General features: G+C 38.2%; 1 protein-coding gene across 3 annotated transcripts in view; it reads right to left on the reverse strand.

The window, feature by feature from the left end:
- The window catches only part of HDAC4 (histone deacetylase 4), a 403,085-nt gene that overhangs the window by 249,779 nt on the left and 129,678 nt on the right, over positions 1-23,628 (reverse strand). For all 3 annotated transcript variants that reach the window (XM_067548627.1, XM_067548626.1, XM_067548628.1), the window contains exon 3: positions 6,178-6,249. In XM_067548627.1, the coding sequence (XP_067404728.1) occupies positions 6,178-6,249 (72 nt within the window). The remainder of the gene's footprint in view (positions 1-6,177; positions 6,250-23,628) is intronic.

Here is a 23,628-nt window from a genome sequence, read left to right on the forward strand (position 1 = left end):
GGGCACTATATTTGCTTTTTTCCAGTCATCAGGGACCTCCCCCTGTTGCCACGAGCTTTCAAAGATAATAGCCAACGGCTCTGAAATCACCTCATTCAGACTGGAAATAAGATATACATTTTTGACAATGAGAGCAATTAGCCATTGGAACAATTTACCAAGTGTCATGGTGGATTCTCCATCACCGACCATGTTTAAAATCAATTCTATTTGTTCTTCTAAAAAATCTGCTCTAGAAATTGTTTTGGGGAAATTGTATGGTCATTGTGTTATAAAGGAGGTGAGACTGGATGATTCCAAGGGCAGAAGGGATCATTGTGATCTATGATAAGACTACATCAAAAAGTCATGTCATATTGCAACCGAGGACAAACATCAGTTTAATGCCTGGTTACTGGGTGTGAAGAGAGGGTTTCACTCCTCTGCTTTCCCCCACCCCTCTCTCAACTATTATCGGGGATATTGCTCCTCCCTTCTCACTGCTTCTTTCTACCCTCTTGCTGGTCTGGGGGCTTTTCTTCCCTTCCTTGCTTTGTTTCTCTATTTCTCAGTTCTGCAAAAAGAGGAAAGAGGACAGAGGAGGAATGAGAGGCAGGGTCAGTGTGTCAGGTGGGGTGGCTGACATATTAATCTGATCTGTGGATTCAAGAGCTGGACCTGAAAAGCTGCCTATGATAAACCCTGGTGTCCTGTTCAATATGTCCTCTCTCAGTAAAACAATTTCTAACGCCCAAGGCTGTGTGCTGTTGTACGTATGTAACAGTTGCATTTGCTTTTATGTGGTCACTGGACTATGTAGAGCCAATTAATTATGCCAAAAGCACTCTTGGAGATTCCTGAAGCATGAGAAGTGCTATCACAAAAATCTATTCTGAATCAAACCAAATCTTTTTGTGGAAAAAGTATACAGTGATTAAAATAAATTTTTCCAACCTTGGGCTAACTCTGCAGACTATCAAAAATAGCAGATACTTTCCTGCCATGTCCTGCGAAAAGGTTTTGCTAAGGAGTTTTGGTAAGTATTACCAGCATAAAATCCCATATTGAATACAACCACTGAACTTTCTGACTGTATTTGTTCTTTAGAAATGATCAAGACAATTCCTTAACTGTATGGGGGAACTGACAGGGAAGTTTAAAATTCAGTCATGGTTTCCCATACATCCTAAAGCTGTAAATACTGGTTGACAAAATTAAAGTTACAAAATGGAGAACTCATTTTCATTGCCATCTAGCAGGCAATGAAAAGGGGCCTCTCAAAAACACTGATAAGTCCAAACAGTCCTCTAAAAACAGGGCTACTGAATTATCTCCTGTAAAAAGCAGAATACTAAGGGAACATATGTTAATCATGTGTTTCCAAACAATACCATCCTGACGTGAAAGAAATCAGAGCTCTCCTCCTCTGACAGATTTTCTCCAGTAGGGTTCTAGATCCAGGCAAAATAAAGAGGTTGTAATTATGTATATGGAAAATTGGAGGAAATGCACAAATTAACTAACAGGTCACATCTGAACCATGGAGAACTTCCTACTGAAAAATTCCTCAGTTCAAGATCAACTTCCCATGAAATATTATTTCACTTATTTTCCACTCATGGCACATAAATGTTATTTTTAGAAAACCCAGAGGCAATGAAAACCAATTACTGATTAAAGATGCAAATGAGTCTTTAAATTTCTGTCTGTATCTTGATTTAATTTTTCCTCTTCCCTTACAAAATCTAAAAGATAAATGTAAATACTGTCCTGCATTCAAAGGCCCTCTTCTAACACTGCTTTGCAAATATATAAATAAAACTTGTGAATTTGCAGATTTTCGGGGAGGACAGAGACAGGAACAATTGACATTTCTGGGTCCATTCAAGACTATGGTGAAACCAAAATATCTGCAGTGGGTCAACATAAGGAATTTTAATAACCTGAAAAGGGTGGGGAAGGAGGAAATAAGCAACTGGAGCCTTTTTGTAGCATGAGGAGAAAAAGACAAGTAGCTGAGGATGTGTATTACTCATCCTATGTGAATTGTGCTAAGGGTTAAAATTAATACTTAACATTTAAACACTGCTTAACATTTTCAAAGAGATGAGCAAATATTAAGGTTAAGATTTTGTCATGCGTTATTTTTAGTAAAAGTCAGGGATAGGTCGCCAGCAATAAACAAAAATTCATGGGAGTCCATGACCTGTTCATGACTTTTGCTAAAATAACCAGGGGGAGGGCTGAGGGGGAGAGAGGAATGACAGCTGGTGCCCCATGGGGGCAGGACTGATAGCCCAAGCCCCACAGCCACAGAATGAGGGGGGGGGGGTGTTACACAGCCCCAGTCACGAGGGGTGGGGTGGAGGGCCACAGCTGCTGCCAGCTGAAGCCAAAGATGACCTTCATGGAGGTCTGGAAATCATGGAATCCATGACTGACTAAATTGTATCCTTAGCAAATTAATCCTACAGCTCCTGTGAAATAGGTGAATGTTATTTCCATTCTTATATATGAGGAAACGGACACAGAAAGGTTATGTGACAAACAACAAGCCAGTGGGGGAGGGGGAGAGAACAGGATTAGAATTTAGGAGTTCCCAATTCCCAGATCTGTGTTTATTCCACAGGACCAAGCTGCTTGAAGACCAGATACTCTGAAAATCAAAATGGGGTTTGACTAGATTTGAATCCAGAAAGTGTACTAGGCAATAATATATAGGACAATTTCTATACCCTAGTCAGACCCTCTAGTGTAGGAAAGAGTTATCTTCAGGCTGAGATAATTAAATATTAATTTGCTTTTAGAAGGAAATTGTAATGAAACTTTGGTAGTAATACTATCCTGCATTTTTCCATGGTGTGCAATACCATCCAAAAATGAGATCCCTAACCATACCAAACCTAGAGACACAAAAAGTGCCACAGAACCCAAACAGCAGTAGAGACATAGGCTAATTATACAGTTATCACTAGGTAACAGTACAGTCACTAAAGTTAACAAGTACACTTGAGTAACTATGTTAAACAATTGATCTAATTGTTAGATCATCCCAAACCCTGGCTGGGACAACCTAGTTGGGGTTGGTCCTGCTTTGAGCAGGGGATTGGACTAGATGACCTCCAGAGGTCCCTTCCAACCCTAATCTTCTATGATTCTAAGACAATAGTAGAATCTTTTTTCTTTTGCTTATTATCAATCCCTAACACTATTTGGGTGGGGGAATTACTCTACATTTTGGGCAGCAACAGACTCTGTTTAGCCTATTGAGAAAATGCTGAAACCTCCCATCTCTGAATTCTGCTACAGCCCTACAACCACCAAGATTCTCCATCGACCAGTGTGGTATGATGAAGAGGTTGCTATTATTGAAAATCATCTTGATATACCTTTTCCACTCTGACATCTACATTACAGAGTAAATAGTACCTTAACTATGCTTAAATGCTGCTCTCAATACCTGCTTTATAAGCAGCATATCATCTCCCTCATTAACCTTTTATTTTACAGTGGTTGGTATGACATGTCAAAGTAATTGCTTTGATCCTTGAACCTCATCTATCTATAAAAACACAGCCAAAATATTTTTAAAGAACGTGTTAATACTTTCCTCGAATAAACAAACTCAATGTCCTGGAATATGCAACAAGGACATAGCCCAGTCACCTTTAAACCCTATAATTCTGTCATGACTTGCATAATAGATCAGCTGTGGGACAACTAGTGCCAATTTGCACAGTTTTGCTACTCAGAGTAAAAACTTTTGAGTTCAAAAACAAATATGTTCCCATGGTGCATTCTAACATTTTCCTGGCAAATTATATACATCAGGTTGTTTTCACACTTCCAATAGTGGAGAAATTGCTTAAGATTACTTTCAATTGTAGCAAAATGAGCAACAATAAAAAGTTTACACTGACAAGAAAACTACTTCCCATAAGTGTTTCCAGCCTAAGATGCATCAAACAGTTTTTTTTTTATTTTAAAGAAATCATACTCATACTAGTGCTAAAGTGGAAGTACACTTAATGTAGACATTATAGTATTTGATCAAACATGCAATGAGGGCATTCTACAAAACACAATAATTGATTTATTTTCTGAAGAGGCTTATCTATATATTTTACATAAAGCATCAATTCTGATTAAAATGTTGGAGATTCTGGTTTTACAATGAAAACCTCAATGCTGTTTTCATTCCAGTGGCATAGACAAAGACACACTAATACAAACTCACACATTTTAATACATAGTCTAATTTTCTGGGTGAAGAACCTCACATGCTCACCATTGATCCTAGTTCATTGAATAAGCAGACTGTCATCTAGTGAATACCTGTGAGCTAAAACAGACATGTAAAAAGCTATTTCTCAAGCTGTGATTGTTTGATTCATGCTGATTGAAAACCTCATCCATTTGGTCAAAAGTAAGTTTTTTGACCTTAGAATTGCCTATTAACTTTTCTAAATTCAGCAAATGGAAATAAAGGGAAAGAAATATTACATGAAAAAAATGTCCCCATCACAAGTACATAGCATCTTTTGTCTCTCCTAAAGTTGTTACTGATTTAGACATCTTTTCGGTCATCTGAATACTATTGCAACATTAATGACTTCCACAGCTTGAAGACTAAAAAAAATTTCCAGCTGAATTTATTTATATATCTTTTTTTTTTTTTTAAATCATCAAGATCAATTACCAATAATGAAATTTCAAAAAGAAAATGATTCCTTTCTTAATAATCATTACACATTAAGTCTTTCATTAGCCAGGAAGAAAGTTATATTTGAAGAAATAATTATCCTACAAATTAGATTTGAACAGGTACATATGGAAGTGTTTGAGTTTTGCAATGTCAGTGACTGAACTGCAGAAAAATGTTACCTAATCCACCTCTAAGACTCAAAGAAAATGTTCGATTTATATATTTTAATGATATACTTGAAGGACACTATCACGCAACTTTGAAAATAGTTAAAAATAATCTCTTTTCTCCATTATTTATAAACACCCTCTTAGATACTGGAAAATCACCTGTGCCTGACAGATTTTAGCCTCTTCCGAAACATCACATTCGCTGTTCCTAATGAAGCAGAAGTCACCACTGTTTCATTTACACTTCTTTCTTGTAATGCAGCAACATCATATGTCACATCAGCAATGATATGAACAACTTTGGAAATGATGTTATTAAATAACTGCTGCTGCACAGCTGACACACTAAATTCACATACTGTGTTATTTTGGTCCTGAAAAATGGTAGTTTTAAAAAAGACTCATGTTGTAACTTGAGTTACAATTTTAATTGTGATCACCCAAACACAACGTAGATGGAATTATGTTCCTAAGCCATCCTTCAAAACTACTCACAGATCAGGCTGCAGCTATATTAGAGACTACAGGCAACATTTTCAGAAGTGCCTACATCACTTAGGCACCTAAATTCCACTGAAAACAACAGGAGTTGAGACAAGCTCCTAAATCACTTAGGCCCTTTGGAATATTTCATCGTGCATTTCTCCATCTATTGTATGAACTGCCAAGTCATTTGCATGCAGTGTAGTTATAGCTGTGTCAGTCCCAGAATATGTGAGACAAGACAGCGGAGGATCATCTTTTATTGGACCAACTTCTACTGGTGAGAGAGACCAGCTTTCAAGCTACACACAGCTCTTCTTCAGGTCTGGGAAAGGTACTCCCAGCATTACAGCAAAATGCAGCAGTAGCATTTAGCATTATTATTTTTTCTGAGAGTTCCTTCGGGAGTGCAATGCTAGTATAGTTTCACCCACAGAATTGTTATTGGGAAATTTAGTGCACTGGATGAGGTACTGACAGGTTGTGACAGGCATGTGACCAGTAATTCAGAGGCTATTCTGCTTTTTTGTCCTCTCCCTTTCTGTGAATAATCTAGACACTAGCTCCAGACACACTGCTTTCTCCCTACCCCCTAAACAAAAACCCAGGAGCACCTGGACTGTTCCTCTCACTTCTCCAGAAGAGCCAGCAGCTCCCCAAGCACACTCACTCTGTCAACATTTTCATTCACCCTGAGAAAGTGAATTTTGTACATTCTGACAGACATCATCCAATAAATGTGCAGCTGTAACCTGCCCTTTTACAATAGAAAGACAAACAATATTCTGCATGCCTTTCTTCCTAGAATAACATTCGACAGAAAAGTATCTTTTTTCTTACCAGAACTGGGCATATGGTTCACTCTAGGTGGATTTAGCAGTTCTACTGGCTGATCTCGGCCAGAAAGTCCATCTGGAAAACACAAAAAGGATTTGACATCAGCTGCTTGTGGAATATCTAAAGTAGTTCAGTTAACCCAAGTCACCAACAGACCTGGTGCTAGGCATAAGCATAAGGGCCCCAAGCAACTCAAGGGCACCCCTATTAGTATGTGTTATGTCGCGGGGTGGGAAGGGGGGGAGGAGAAGGAGGGGAATATTCCTAATGGGCTAGAACTGCTTCAGGTCACTAATCAATTAAAAATGAAAAGTAAAAACAAAATCCCCCAATATCTCAAATCACTTTAAACAAGGATGCTCTAAAGTCAGCCGAATAACAATCACTGTATATCAAACCAGAAAATAAGAAACACACTTTAGCCTGTGCTACTTTAGTTTGTATTTAGTAATTAGGGAGACCTTACTTGTCAATTTTATTACTAAAAAGGTACAGTAAATAAGTCCTATCACTCAATTAAAGAGCCATTTGTTTTTCTATTTAACGACAGTATGATGAAGCTGCTAACAAACGCAGACCTGGGATGCAATTTCTAAAAATAGCTGTAATATGCTGAAGAGATGGTAAAGAAAATGCACAGACATGCATCATGGGCCCTGGTTTGGATTTCAGAAAAGGCACTTCAAAAAACAAACTTATTTTGTGCATGAAATGCAGAAATCCATCTTGTCAAAGCATTTCTCTACACCTTCTATGCCAAGCAAGTTGAGGTAGAAACAGACGTTGTTACAAGCAACTAGTGCAGTGTCACACCAGACTTCTTGACTTTTGCTCAAAAATGAAACAGACCAAACACCAAAATTATTTGCTGGCCATGCTGCTACGTCCCACACTCACCCCCATCCCTTTTTTTGTTCATTCTTCTCCAGCATCTTGCTGTTTTCTACCTTCCAACATCAATACATGTGACTAAAGCCATAGACTGTTCTAGGAACATCAGAGCAGGCACCCTGTCTCCCGCAGTCAAATCAAAAGACCGCACGGAGTTTATCATTTACATGTTAATGTTTTTTCATTACAAAAATAACACTTGCTCATCTTTTCTGCATATTTTCTCTACTCCAAACAGTTTGAAGACAAAATGTAATTAAAAGTACTCTATGTTGTGTGCATCACTTGTCTCTTTTAGTACCACTTGGGGTTTGGTAAAACCTCAGGCAAAATATGTCAAAACATTGAGCTGAGTCGTGATGAGTTTTTCTTTTCAAATGGAAGTAAATATTGCCCTTGCAACACATGCCAGTTAGTTTGGTTTTGATTTTTTTTTTATTAAAGGAAATATAATAGCCACTAAAATAACGGATGATCCCACAGTCACAGTGGAATGGATGAACCATTGTCTATAGGAGATAGGTGTTCGGATGAGGGCTAGTTTCTGTGAAAGGTAAATCTGGAAAAGAGATAGCTAATATTAAATTGGAGGGGAAATGGAAGAACTGGCTAAACGTATATCAACTTTATTGTGTACAGTCATTTGTGGTGTACAGACTGATGGTGTACAGTCATTTGTGAATCAGGTTCCCAACTTCATGGTTTTATTAGAATAAAAATTACATAGCAAAGAGCCCATTGTCCCACCTGTGCTTAGTAAGGAGAGTGCAACTCTTTGTTTGGAATGTGGAGCTTAGTACACTTATCTAAAGTCACCCTAACATTAGACTATTGTAATACTACTTAGGGCTACACCTACAAGTTATTCAGAAGCAGAAGCCCCACGTTTCAAGCAGAGCTTTGTGGTATGAACACTCAAACTCGGCAAGATTTCTGCAGGCTTCCAGTGGAATTCAGGGAGCTGGTGGGTTATCAGAGTGAAGACCTCCGTCTTCCTGTGCTACATTCAAGATGTGGAAGGTGAACCCCCTCAATACAGAAGAGGATATTGGTGGCAGAGGTTCTCTGTGAGAAACCTCCTGTCTATGGAAGAATTTCTTCCTACCCCCTTACTCTGCAGAGGTCTAAAATTTTAGTATTTGAGACATCATGATCTTTAGATAGGGTATTTGGAGAGTGGATGACATTACAATTAGCCACGGTTATTTACTGGCTTGAGATAGCTACAGTCTGGGGCCAGATCAGATTATAATTGTGGGGACTCTAGCTACTGACTTAAAGGATTTAGGATTTTTTAGTATTGTGAATTTTAAGTTTTAGAAGGGGTGCCTTTAACTTTTGATGGATATTCCTAGTATCTTTTTATAAATCTAAATAAGAAAAATGCCCAAATTGAATTTTTTAAAATTTAAAAAACCCACATACCATGTTACTCTCTTTTATTCAGCATCAATAATGTGCTCAGTTTCAGACCAAGAGAAATTTTTTTTTAAATCTCTTCCTTAAAACAATGATATCTTAAGACAAAGGAGACAAACTACGGGGTATGCCAGATGTTTTGTTTTTTTAAGTTATGAAATCAGTATTTAGCATGGAAGAAGTGAGTTACTACAATAAATTTTCATGGAGAGGGCTGTACGTTTGCTAGCACTTAGAAGAACATATGTTTGCTTCAGAAACATACCATACTGATATCTAACTCAGTTTCAGAAACCAATCCTGAGCTCATCAACACTTTAACAATTGAAAAAAAAAAATTAAATTTGACATTTTTGAGATTTAAAAAAATCCTACTTCCTCCCCGTGTACCTCCTTCTGCCCCCCGCCCCCTCACTCAATCCGGTCCCACCCAGAGCCCCCAACACACCAAAGAAAACAAGGCCTTGACAGGAAACAAATGTTACCAAATGTGACAAATAACTGAAGTGATGCTATGATGAGGGAAAAAAGCATTTCAATTCATTTGTTCTACAGTATCTAGATAGGATTCTCATGACTTTTTTTTTTTAGTTGAAACATCTAAAACTGAATAACTTATACTACACTTTTACTTTTCTCGCTGCTCCTATTGAAAGAAAACTAATATAAAAGCTAGCACTAGAGTCCAGTACTCCAATAAACACATGAAATAAATACTACATATATACATAAATCTATTCTCTTGATGCTCTGTTTCCCTCCTTTTTAATGTTAATTCTTGAAATAGACTCCTGGGGAATACACCAGATTCTCTCCACTTTAATTCTGGGAAGTAACATTCTCCCTCTTTGTTCCAATCACCCACTACTTATTTGATCACCCGCAAAACATTCTGGAATTATTTTTTAACTGAGCATTTTAAAGGGGAGACATGTAGCAGTTATTAAATTTGTTCAACAGGAAGGGTTGTTCCAATGGTAAGTCTACCTAGCTTGCTGGTTGGTAATTACACTGGATGGAAATAATGCAATTTAATTATTATGGACTGTATAATAAGTTATGGCAGGCACCTAAAATGAATAGATAGATATTTCTGTATAAGTCTTAAGCAATAAAATGTTTCGTTTACATGCTTGGCTGAAAGGTTTAGCATAGACAAAAATTTGTAATTACCATGCTGAGAAAAGGTAGAGTGTACTTTCTTTCCTGTAACTTCACCATCCGTGATGTGAGCACCTGCTGCTCTGTGGTCACGATCTGTTACAACAGGGAATTTCCTTCCCATCTTCTAAGCATAGAGATCCCTCCCTTTCCTCTAGAATCAATCTCTTTACTTCCCAGTTTTTAAAATATAAACTGAAGGGTTTTAATGAATGAAACCTAACTGAAGACTGCAGAATCTTCTACACAAATGTCAGACCAGAGGACAACAGCATGTCTGTTTTACAAGCTTCCTGCCTGGAGACTCCTAGAGAAGCGTCTGCTTCTCTGAGTGGAAGGGAGATGGATGAGTTAGCAATACTCAACACTGCTCCCTGCCAGCATAACATTGAGAATCTCAGAGAGGTGAGGGAAGAGGATCCTCTGTGCTTGAAAGATGAAGACAAAGAACCCAGTCAGAATGGATGATCATCTCCCATGAGTTATAATTCAGCATCACAATTCCATTTTAACATCAAAAGTATGGATAACATGTAATGGGATGTTAACTAAAACTATGTCAATGATAGTCCAAAACAAAGGAAGATATCCCTTATATTAACTAATTTTCTGCTCACTGTTTTGTAGGAGTAAGGTACCTTCCAGGTAATTAATTCCTCATAAAAGGCAAAGTCAGTTTTTTCATCTGCAATTCTGATTTTGCCTCGCATTGGTATTACTTGAACAGGCCAGGCAAAGCAAAAATCCCTATTTTCCACATCTGCCATAACCCAACAATTGACAAGATCAGCTGAACATAATAATTCAGCTGTTGCCAGGACACTTTAAAAATCGCTATTTTAAATCAGTGGAGAAGCCCAAATCTGGTCTGCCTGGAAGAAATCAGCTTTAATAATAAGAAAGATATCATAGAAACCTACGTTTTGGGACCAAATAGCAATCCAGGATCTGAGAACATTTTCTTTCAAAATTAATCATACTTCATGTTGTCAATGCGTTTGCTACAGAAGGAATTAATATTACACATTAAAATCTTTCATGTTACATCAGAAGTACATGTGAAGGAGCTTGGTCAACATGTATCACTGTAACTTAGCTACAGCATGTTAACCATAGCCATAAACCTGAACAAAAAAAAGTCAGGTATCACCTCCCAAAAAGCAACTACATTCCCTTAAAGAGATACTTAGGAGTTTCCAAAAAGCAGCTCAGGAAAAATATCTAACAACCAGTAAGAAAGCTACTCTGATCTGTTGGTTAGGGTTTCCACAATTTTTTTATGAAGATTAAAATTGCACACAATGTTATTACGCATCCATGTCTATTCCTATTAAAATATTGGAAGACCAACATTTTAAAATATTAAAAACAAGTTACCATGCATACTTGAAAGAAGAGATTTTTAAACCATTATAACTGCCAAATCAAGGCAGATTTTCATCAGGTAACTAAAGGCCACATATCCAGTTTAACAGCTCTCTTCCCTGCAAAATGTCAACATTCTTCCTCCTCCTTCTGGACTGCTACAGCTATTCAAACAAGATCAGAAAATTTGCCTGGCTTGTCTTCACTCAAAAAAGAAAATCATACCTGAGCAAAGTTTAAACTTCCCTTTAAATAAAGGGAGGGGGGAGAAGAAGGGGAGGAGAGGGCCAGAACAAGTCATCATTCTGCCAACAGTAAATATGGTGAAAGTTTGAGAAAGCTATGAGCAACTGGAAAATGGCAGCTGCAAGAGGACCAATTAGGCAACCTTAGAGCTGTGAGTACACACTCTAGGTATACTAGAGAAAAAACTGTAAAATGTGTTAAAACGAAAAGAAGCATTACAACGGCCAGTACAACATGTGTTGTGCAACCACACTGACAACGAGCTAGCAGTCTTGAGGGAAATTTGCTTCAGGTCCGAATAAGAAAAGTGCTCTCTCTGCTGCTGAGCTGCGTTCTCTTCTTACCATGGTTACTTGAGACATTCAGTTCATAATTCTGATGACGTGTAACTGACCTTTACAATACAAGAGAAATGCTTTTACACAGTATTTTATGCCAACATTCACGAATAAACTAAGGGATAGGAAATATTTTGGATTGAAAAATTACAAAGTTAGTTTCCATTACCAAAATTCCATTAAAGAAATTTTAACCCTTTCTCCCCTGCCATCCAAACAAACACACAATCAGATTAATTAAGGCAAATTTTAATTGAAGGAAAAAAAGATTTGATATTTCTCCAGGCTGTTTTACCAAGTCACCTGTACTGCCCTAGTTTTTTTCATGCTCTCTTTCCCTTTGTGTTCTCCAAGAGGAGGAGCCACAGAAGAGCATATCTCATGGCAAACTTACATATCCCAGAAAAGCTTGGGGGACACAGGAGGAAGGGATGCAATAAGTGATGTCTTACATGACAGACTGGATAACCTGAGCAGAGCGTACCCAGCCCACTGTTGGTTAAGATAGTTAACCCCTGTTAGAGGGGTGCCTAGTTTCAAATTTCCTTCCAATGACAAGTCATTAGACCTATGAGGCTATTGATCATGCCAATTACCACCCCTTTCTCTTTATCCTTTTTAAACTCAAGTTATTGAGTAAATTGCACTGAGGCAAACTGTCATCTCAATTCCACACAATCTGATGTTCTCTTTCAATCTGGCTTTGGGGCTGAGCATAGCGCAATGAAGAGAACATGGCTTTATTCATCTGTCTGCAGCCTTCGATACTACTGTATAAACAGTTTTGTTTACTTGCCTGTAGACTGGATCACTCCTCAACAATCCTGTGCTGCTCTCAGAGAGCGTCTAAGAGGCTATCATCAATAGTCCAAATGACACTCATGTGGAGTTATGGTATTCTATTCCACCAACCACATGGTGAGGCATTTGGGGTTATTTTGCCATAGGTATGCAAATGATACACAAATCTACATCTCTTTCATCAAACCCAACTGGGGAGGAGTTCTGCTTTCCCAGTATCTAACCAAGAAAAAGCCTTAGTTGACAAGCTAGCTGAAGCTCAGCTGAGACAAAACAGACACTGCTCAGCGCCTAAGAGCAGCATCCAGAGGACATGGGGGACAAGATTTTAACTAGACTTTGTCTGAAAGGTTTGCAATGTAGGGGGTTCTTTCAGGTCTAATAGCTTCCAAATCCTCACTTGACAAGTGACTAGAAGCATCTTCCCCTCTCTCCCACTGGTTTCTAGTAAAAGGGTTGTGACAGTCTCTGATGTAGACCTTGTCAGTTATTCCTGCCTTTGTGATCGCTGGATTGTATTACAATGTTATGCTCTGAAAGGGCCTACTTTAGGCCACTCAGAACGTAGTTGATAGAGAATGCAGCTGCTCACCTGTGGAGCAAAACCAGGTTACACCTAAAGCAGACTTGTCACACATTTGGAAAAAAGGGCTGAATTCCACTAGTTCTGGTCTACGGGCCAGGGCATAAACTTTGTACTCATACTCCTGCTCCCAATCCACAACAGAATATCCGCTCATGTGAATGGGATATTTGTATAAAGTTCAAGTGTAGAATCTCGCCTTCGTATAGTTACTATATTTTAGTTACTGTTTATTAAGCATTCAGTGAGAAAACGTCCCCGCCTCCACCTTGGGACAACATTATTTCTGCCCTCTCTTCCTTCCCAACCCTACTTTCTGTTTCTCAGCCCCTTGTCTTTGTATTTTCACTCTTCTGCCCTCTACACTTCCTTCCTTACAGCAATTCCCAGTGCCAGGGCTTCTTTCCCACCCCTGTCCTTATTCCATCGGCCAAAATGATCAATAATGCAGTAGTTAAGGTGGCATTGTGTTCACATATAACCTCTGTTCATGAATTTATAAAGGGAGGGGGAAGTTCTTGACTAAAAATGCACAAGTGTATCCACGCTTTTTATTTGTGGAAAAAAGGTCAGTTCGGGGATGATTTTGTTGGTTTTTATCTTCCTAACATTTAATGAGACAGTGTCCCCGTCAATGATATTATTGGAATGAAAGAATGCTGAACTGGGATGTGTGTGAGGAATAAAGACCGGCATATATCTAACGTGTGCCTGCAAATTAAATGTGGTCCACTACAATTTCCTGAATTACAAATTGCTGTCATACAAGGTAACTAAGAAATATAACACTAAGTTAAAATTATATCAGTAATGAGAAGAATAACTTATGTGAATGTATTATTTATCTGCCTATTCACTTGATGTTTACAAGATGGAAAAAGCCTGTACAAGTCAAAAAGCAATTAAAAGCAACACATGCATGAATTTTCCTTAAACCTATGAGAAAGTACTCCATGCATGTTTCCACTCTCATTTGGCTGCACTCAGTCTGTTTTTGGAACTCACTCTGGACTCTATTGTAGCCCCGCATGTACCGTAATAGCATTTTAATTAGCCCAGAGAGCTGGAAGATGCACCGTGCACCCAAAAGGGAAGAAATTTAACAGAAAGAAAGCATTCTACACACAATGTGATTTATAACTGCTACCAAGAAGAAATACCAACTGCACATGCAATTGAGTTGAATTTAGGCTATTATAAAAATCCAGTGTATCCCAGCAGCATTCAGAACTCAACTGAAACAATTGTAGCAATTACTGCTCTAAGCAGCTATTATTGGACAAGTTCTATTTACCATTATTACAGCAATTTTGGGGTAACATGTCTGGGGATATCCACAATAAGAACTGGAGATGGAAGTAAGGGGAAGGGTATTGGGGGGCTGATTTTTTAAAAACTATAAACAGAGAAACTACCTACAGAAACTAGTTAATCCAATATTGCTCTCAATTTTTCATCTATCATATAGAATTAGAGACCTTTCTGCCAAGGACTGACATGGTCCATAAAATATCATTGCTATCTCTTAGCAAAGCCCTGAATATTTTCTCAAATACTCATTTTCTTCCATAACCCTTCTTTACATTTTGATATAACAGCAACTGAATCACAATATCGTCTTCTAACTTTAGTATACAAAAGGTTTACGCAGATTTGAGTTTTAAATCTCCTTCATGTCCTTGACACTACTGATTACCCCAGTGACATCACTAGGACTGAATGCCACATGGAAGGTGCCCAGGATCCCATTGAAGTCAGTAACAGCTCAGCAGAACCTTGCAAGATGAGTATCGTGAATTATTTTCCATTTTGCCAAGTAAACCATGAACATTTGGCCAACAGGATCAGATGATGTTTGGGCAAAATACTTACAATGGTTGGATTTTTGCATTTCTGCACACCACAAGTGACGTGAAATCAGATCTCATTTCAGTTAAAATTAAGATACTGTAATGCAGAAGTATCACTGTTAATATGTCACTTTCACTATATTAGGAAGTTTTATCTTTTTTCTTAAATTATATTCCATTTGTCACCCAATCCCATGAGAGATGTAAGAGCTCAAGTTGTTAATAAAGACCACCAGATATACAAAAATTAATATCCTAGTGACAAAGTAATATTTTAAACTGACAGATGTAAATGTGTTGTCTTCAGCTTCCTATGCCATTACTTTTTAATTGTTTGTAGCGGGAGGATAAAGCAACTCATCTAAAAATGATAATCATGAATCTATTCAACAGATTCCACTCATTTGACATGCACACAAAATTGAACAAATATAAATTTAAAAAGTCTGCTATGAATGAAGAAAACAATGTATTTTTTAAAAAGTATTTGCAAAGCAAGATGGCAGTTTGATAGCTGTTAATTAAGTCAAAAGCTAAAAGTCAGTAAAAACAGTGCAGGATAAGTGTGATAACAGGAAATTTAGCAATTGTCATGTGTTTGCTCCGTAAAGGAGCAAGGGATGTTAGGACTGTTTCACACAGATCAACTGGCTTTCAACTAGGTGAATTAGGTGACTGAAGGCAAGGAAAGAGAGAGAAATGGAAAAGGAAATACAATTGAATATTGAAGAGATACAGATGCTCGTCATAATCCTAATATAAAATTCCATTCTGGGTTTATACTGCCAATTATTTGTATCATTTCACTTTAGCACAGGATGTCAATCTTTACTATTTTCTCATTCCTTTTTCTCATTCCCCTGATCAGTAATAGACAGCAAACCTGGTTTGAGTCGAGTCAGAGTGATGGAAATAACTTCAAAATCAGGTCTTATAGTAAAAATCATTGTGTCACTTATAACACAAATGCACACCAAGACACAGGTGTCCAATAACTTGGTAATTTGTTACACATTTCAATAGCTTGTGTCAACTTGTACACTGGCAGATCTGGAATCTGAGAGGCATGACAAAAGACCAATATCATTATCAGCAACACAGCAAACTACTGTTCCGCGTAACACAAAAATCTCTCATTAATATATGGGCTACCATACTGGCTTTGGAAGCTGGATTTTCTCATGCTGACACTTCATACAGCAGATTTGAGGATAGAATTTTAAAGCTACAAGGGACAAAGGTGAAACCTCTTAGCTTCCACTCAATAGCTTTGATATCTTGTGTCCAGGAGCATACATACAATCAGACACAGCTGCTCACAGGCAACAATGTGAATATGATTGTTGCTTTTAATTCTTTAGTTACTCATTGAGATGACCACCAGTAAGCAATGAGCTTGTTCATGTGAAATAAATTAGGTGTTACTAGCATAGACCCCGCTCGCTATCCAGAGATTCTATTTTGTGTTTATCTGTTCAAAAACCCTCTCGTGTTTTTGTGCAGTCCTCTTAGATTTGCTAAAATCAGGCACCACCCGTACTGCTGCACACCCTCCCCCCGCCAGCACAGTACTTGAGAGTGCCAAGAGAAAGGAAGCCTAGACATTTACTGGCTCAGTCCAGACCATGGCTATGCTGCAAAGCACTTCAACCCCCAGCAGAGACTTCAAGGGAATTCACATCAACAAGGCATCTCCTGGCTACGTAAAGGTAGGTGTCATAGCCGTGACTGGTTAGACCATTTAGGACAGCCAACTGCTCCCTATTTGTTATTGCTCCATTTCTGAGATCCTTCCACTTTATTTAGTTACTTAATATCTTTCTGCTGCCAATAGTCATGGTGACAATGTTCACTTTACCATGAGTTTCATTCCAGACGTGCTTTTGCTGAGGTGTTCCTGGAGGCCTCTCCAGAAGGATGATAAATGTAGGATCCACTTCTTTAATTACCACTTCATTAGCTGTAAGTTACTCTTCCGGCAATTGCCCTTTTTTCTGCACCTGTGGAGCATTTTTTTTTTTTTTGGAGGCATGTGACTCTTCCCTTTCTCATTTCTTTGGCGTTTTCCTACACCATGTACCAGCAGCAGCTCCATCCTTCAGGCCATAGCTACTGGCAGAACCCACCATATACTGGATGTACTACTGAGTGGATGACTAAGTGAGTATTTTCTTATCTGTGTAAATTCACAATTAACACATTTTTATCTGAGCTAGAAGAGTATGGCCTCTGAGCACAAAACAAGACAGACTCCTGCATGCATGGAATCTTTAAAGAATATATTTGAGAGCAACTATGGTCTTATGCTAAACGCAGGACTGTGTCAGAAGACTTTGAGCAAGCGGCTAAATCTCTGCATCTCGGTTTCCTCTACTATAAAACAGGGATTGTATTTCCTTAGTTCAACGGGAGTAGCAAGGCTTTACTCACTGTTAATTCTCTAAAACCCTGGGAAGGGAAGGTTCTATAACAGTGCAAACTTATCTTATTATACAACTGAAACATTGTTAAAATGGGCCATAGTTGAGTCCAGAGAAGTGAAAAATAGAACTACGGTATATGCTGATGCTATCTTTAATTAATGATTTTAAGAGTTTAAAAAGCTGCATATTGATTGCTGACAGTACTTGCACACCAGAATTTAAGACATCATCTACCTCTCTCTTTCCTCACCTTGAGGATCATCAAAACATTACATCAGAATATTTTCAAGAGTAATTCTTTAGCTAGTTATCTGCAAAGGGAACATTGTGCAAAGGAAAAATTGGTGCCATTTGCACTTAGTCAGGTAATTTACCAAATTCATTAAAGGGGTTTGTGACATGTTGAAAAGGCATGTTACCACTTCAGAGCATAAAAACAACTTGCAATGAGACTCATTAACCTTGCCTCACCATTGTTTCATTCAATGCATGTTTGCATAATCTAGAAAGCTATGTCAATACAAGACCTGTAGACAGCAGTATAGACCTCAAACTAGAAACAGGAATCAAAATGCTTCCCACAATTAATCACATCAAAAAAGTGGATTTTTTGGGGCTTTGGGGTGGTTTTTTTTGTTTTGTTTTGTTTTTTGTTTTTCCTTTTTCTTATTTCACATGGCGGATTTCAGAACTGGCCAAACTGTGGCCAAATCTCAGTATGACTAAACAAACAAAGAGGATGTGCTTGACCTATCATCCAACAGATTTCACCAACTGTGACAGAGACGCTGTTCAACTGTGGAATTATAAACTAGGGACTATGCCAATGTTTGAGTAAATATATTATGTAGAATCACAAAATGTTAATCTTATTTTAAGATTTAGCTAGCACATTCAGAAGAATGAATACTCCATGCAATCAGATTGTTGAGTCTTAGCCTCTTAAGGGCATTATTTAATCACTCAAACTAGTTCTTTTCGACATACAGTTCTCTCCCCCCCCCAATTTTGGCTACTTTACAATTTGATAAAATATGAAGTTCTTGGCATACTCTTTGTAGTTCCATAATTTGGGATTTAAAATATTTCTAAACCCAAGTGAAAAAGAAAATGGCTACATGAAAATAGCATTCTACATGTAGAAGTCCCTCCATAAATCAAACTAAAATACTTGTTTCCCTTGTTTATACTGTAGGAACAGGAATAGGGCTCTACTGGATTGGTCACTATGCAAATACCTAGCTAGACATGGTCCTTGTTTAGAGAGGCAGGGAGCCTCTACTGCTCCAGAGATAATTATCTCTGTAGCTTTTGTTCTGACTCTGCCAACCCATCTCACTGGGGAAAGGAGATTAGGTCCTGGCACCCTCAAAAAGGGACCTCTTCCTCCACTTCGTGTGCAACATACAAACCTTAATGGTGGAGCACTGTATCTCCTTTGTCCAATACCGAGTTCTTGTACAAGAGGCACTCACCATAAGACAAATTAGCTTTCTTTAGAGGAAGAAATCCAAAACAAGTTCAATTGCATTTGAAACTTATGATTAAAATCACAGTTCTGTAACAAATGAACATTCATTCTATACTGGCAAAATCAGACAAAGTTGAATCATCCCATAACTGTACTGCTTGAGTGCACTGTATATCCATATTAAGCATTCACCCAAGTAACTAAGGAACAAGATACTCAAATTTGGCTTAATCTCGCCACAGCAGACTAAGGCCCTGTAGGAGTAAAAACAAGCAAAAAAGTCTTCCACAAGGCAACACTACTTTATCGCATGTGATCAAGTAAAATGCACCTAATAAAATACCCTAAGTCATGAATGTAAAGACTGTTCCCCTGATTTCTACTGTAAAATATTTTCATCTCTTGACAGTTGCATGGTACTGTATACTTCAATAAAAAACTACTACATAACATCAATTAATGTTTGCGATAAAGCCAACATTCTATATGCACATTACAGCAAATCAGTAGTATAAAAGCAAGATACTCCATTTACAAAGATAGAACCTACAAACAAACATGACACCACCAACACAACCAATGGGACTTCATATTTGATATAAGTAGTGCTGAGATTTCAGCTCAGATTTCAGCTCTATGTGCATTTCTGGGATGCAACTATCTAACTTAAGCTGATCCTGACCTATGTGAAGAGCTTTAGAATGGAAACTGAAGTCTACTTCATTTATACATAAAATGCTCAGATTAAAAACAGTAATGGTGGGGGTTTTGGGGGGGGGGGGGGTTTGGTTTTTTTGGGGGGGTGGGGAATGGGGAAATCCATATATCAATCTGCTCATTTGTTAACCCCATTTCAGATTTTTTTATATATATATATATATATATATATATATATATATATATATATATATATATAAGAGAGAGAGAGAGAGAGAGAGAGAGAGAGAGCGCGAGAGAGAGCATGAGCGCTTCATGACTACACAAACACATGGCAAAATGGGATTACAGACAAACATATGAACAGAAACATCCCAAAGTTAAACCATAAGAAACCTGTTACTTTTGCTCTACAGCCATTTTATCTTGCTCATGTAAAACCTACTTCTCAAAGCATACAAAGAATTACATAGTGTTTATTATCGTCAACATACTGAGGTACCTACAGAACAAGAAAGATTTGGTTTCAAATGTAATGGAGTTTACTATATTTATTTTCTTTAAAGCAAAACTGTGTTTGTCTTTCCTCTATATTTTCTTAGCTTATACATTACATGTGGACCTCAGGGTAAAATATCCCTACCCACAAAGAGGAGACAATATTATTTCCAAGAAACTTAGTCAGAAGAGCTCTAGCAATTTCCACAGCCAGAAGGAGGAAGTTACAATAACTATAAAGCAACTCATAACAACAATGCTTTCAGAATGCTGAGTGGCCTCAGGGAAATTCTTGGATGAAGCAGAGGGCAATCAGTAAGGAGAGAAGCAGAGAAAGGACATTGCTAAGGTCCTCCCTAGAACACAGTCGGTGGGCGGGTATCAACAACACTGCTCCACTCCCTGACTAAGCTGAAGCTTGCCAACTGCATGACAAGAGGAGCAAAGAAAGTGCAGAATTTATGACTGGGCAAATAAAGAACCAAGTAATCTGCTGAGAAGCAGCCACCAAAGAGATACTGTACAAGCTGATGTGTAAGATGGCACTGCCAGCCCAGAGAAACAGGAACCCCTTGATGGTGCGTAACTGGGCCCCATTTAACTTCCAAAGTGGTTGGGAATCTAACACTACACTTAGAGTTCCCAATCCTTCTGACAGTTCCCACCAAGTCCCCTTCCTGGCCAAACAGGGACTAGGCTGGAGACAGAGAGAGCACAAGACAATCTGCTGGAAAACTGTTGCTGTGTTAAGGAAACCCTCTGCGCACAGAAGCTGAAATAGGAGTAAGAACAATGGAATTCTCACTGGGCACCCACCTTTAGAGGGTACTGACAGGAGGACTGCACTTGGAAAGTTGGAAAAAGCCAGTAGCTCCATGGCTAATGGAGCAGAGGATTCCTGTGATAGAGAAAGCTCTTTTGCATGAGTAAGTTTTACAGCACTTTGTCTCTGAAGCTTTTTGGCACATTCCACAGAGTATGTGGATAGTAGTTCTGAGTGTTTCATAATAGACACACAAGGTGGGCGAGATGATATCTTTTACTGGACCAGCTTCTGTTGGTGAAAGAGACAAGCTTTTGAGCTAGTGAAAGAGACGAGTTTTATCTAGCTCAAAAGCTTGTCTCTTTCACCAACAGAAGCTGGTTCAACAAAAAATATTATCTCACCTACCTCGCCTCTCTTATATCCTGGGACCAACACAGCTACAATAGCACTGCAGAACAAAATTTTGTAACAGTGGGTTGCAGTTTGTAAAAGACAGCGATCAATCACCAAGATTCCTTGGATACCTTGGAGATACTCTATCCAGTCCTTTGCAAGTTAACAGTCTCTATGACGTGTGTCTGGACCACTCAGCATCTTTATTCATAAACTGATTTCACAAGGGTCTGATTTTCAGAAGTGCTGAGTACAGTTCCAATTGAGTTCAGTAGAAGCTGCATATACTCAACACCTCTGACAATCAGACACTACATCTGCCGGGCTTCACAAGAGAAGGTGAAGCAACTTGAGGCCTGTTCCAAAACTAATTATGAATGACAAGTTTTCATTTGAAACAGCAAAAACAGGTATTCTGAATTTTACTTTATTTTGATTTTATTTTGTGTTTCCAGACTGAACAGCAAAAATTTTCACTTTCCTCCAGGATTCTAGGTTGTCGTAACTGAATAAGAGGACAAGAAAGAGCCAGGAAGGGGATTTGAATGGATTTTGGCAATCTGCATCGAAGCACCCCTGTTTTCAGAGGCTAAGGAAAAGACTCAATTTTGGTCAAGTTTGCTCTCACACGGCTTAGAGAATACATGGCCATCTGAGAGTAGTCATCCAGCAGATGATTTAGAGCTACATGAAGTAGAAAAAAAAAAGGACACAATCTCTTGGCAGAGCCCTTTACTCAAAGTTTGTAAGTAAGAGTCAGATGTAGAACTTAGGTATTACCATACTAGGTCAGACCAGTGATCTAGTACGTACAGTAAGTATCCTGTCTCCTGTCATGGCCAGCATGTTTCTAAAGCAAACGAAGAACCCCAGAATCTAGGGATGATACTCTCATTTCCACCTTTTGTCTGTCTCGTGTATTTAGACTGGGTATTCTTCAGGATAAGGACTATCTTATAACGTGTTTGTACAGCATCAAGCACAATGGGTCTGTGATCTAAGCTGCTGCTTCTAGACATAAATCAAAAGATATAAACCACCACCACCCCCAATGAGATAGCTGGCCAATTATAAAATGTTATGATATTGGGCAGGCACCTTCTATGAGCGATCTGCATGGATCCCTAGCGTGTAATTATGTGGAATTCCTGGCTTGAAAACACTGCCAGCACACTAATAGCTCACAAAGTCTAATATGAAGGAGACCATATAACGTGAGACCTGCCATTCATTACAGGAAATTCTTTGGCCAGGCTTTCAAAGACCAGTAATAAATTGGCCATGCTTATTAGTGGCCAGATCCATCATTTAGGCTGGGTAATCTGATGAGCTGCAATAAGCAAGAAACAACAGTTACCATACTCAAAGTGTGCTCTACTCAGAGGAAGAGGGAAGCAAATCAGTTATATTTACTTTTTTTTTTTTTTTAAATGTGCCCATTACATGAATGCTTAGAAACAGGTACGCTAATAAAATATATTTTAAAAAGATTACTATGGTCAGTTTTATATAAGCAACCAAAAACCAAGCTGAAATCACATTGTATATTTACACACATTCTACCATAACCCCCATCACACAAAAATATAAGTGAAAATATATGTAGAGGGACAGTCCCAGCTTTGTATGGCCCAAAGATGAAGTGAAAGCTCCAACTTCCAGCTTTTTCATCTCTGTTAAAGATGAAAATTAATGGCAAGACGTGAAGAAATATATTCCAGTACTTTCCATTGCTCCCAGATTTTGGAAATGGATAGACTGATAGGAAAACCGCCGACCTTCCTCTTATACAATAATTACATGCCAACACTGGAAAGTAAGAAAAAGCCTGCAAAAAAAGCCAAGTAAAGTACTGAATTCACAATGGCCTGGAATTTAAGACAGCTACTAAGACAGGTTTTTAAAAAGCATACAGATGGAGTTTTAATTCTCTCTAAACCCTCTGGTTCAAGGAATTCACAACACAAACAGCAGATTCTGGCCATGGAGGGACAATTGTTTAAACAAGAAAATAAATTTTAACTCTGAAAACATCCTAGAAAGAACAAGAGTAAATAGAATCTGGTTTTTTTTAAACATGTAGTAATTTCAGAACAACTGTCACCAAATACTGACTTTTCCACACAGTTAGCTCTTCACTCAAAAAAAAACCCAGCAATAATATTTTGCCCACACATTTAATAAAATGTTTAATCTTCATGAAAGGCAGGTGTCTTAGAACTGGAACCATTAGTCAAAAAATTGTTCCAGTTTCACCATTTTTAAACAATAGCTTTTGTGTCTATAGGAATAGGAATTCTCTATTTAAATTAGAAATGTTAGAGGGCACATGGTGTATAAAAAGAGCAGTGATTGATAGTATGAAAGCTGATAAGACCTGTAGGGATACATCAGACTGTGCAGTATTGGAGTAAGAGGAAGACTGCAAAGGGATTTTTACTACTGCCATCTGCTGTCCTGATGACCCTGCAAGCAAGAAGAGGAACTTACTTATTTACAAAGTGGCAGAAACCCATGCCAAGGCCTTATAGTCAACCATGAGCACTTGCTGTTTCAGAGAATTAAGTGTCACTGTACCAGCTCAACTTTACG

The sequence above is a fragment of the Emydura macquarii genome, unplaced genomic scaffold (assembly GCF_026122565.2).
Source record: "Emydura macquarii macquarii isolate MOO-44397 ecotype Brisbane River unplaced genomic scaffold, CSIRO-AGI_Emac_v2 contig_1253, whole genome shotgun sequence".
Taxonomy (NCBI): Eukaryota; Metazoa; Chordata; order Testudines; family Chelidae; genus Emydura; species Emydura macquarii.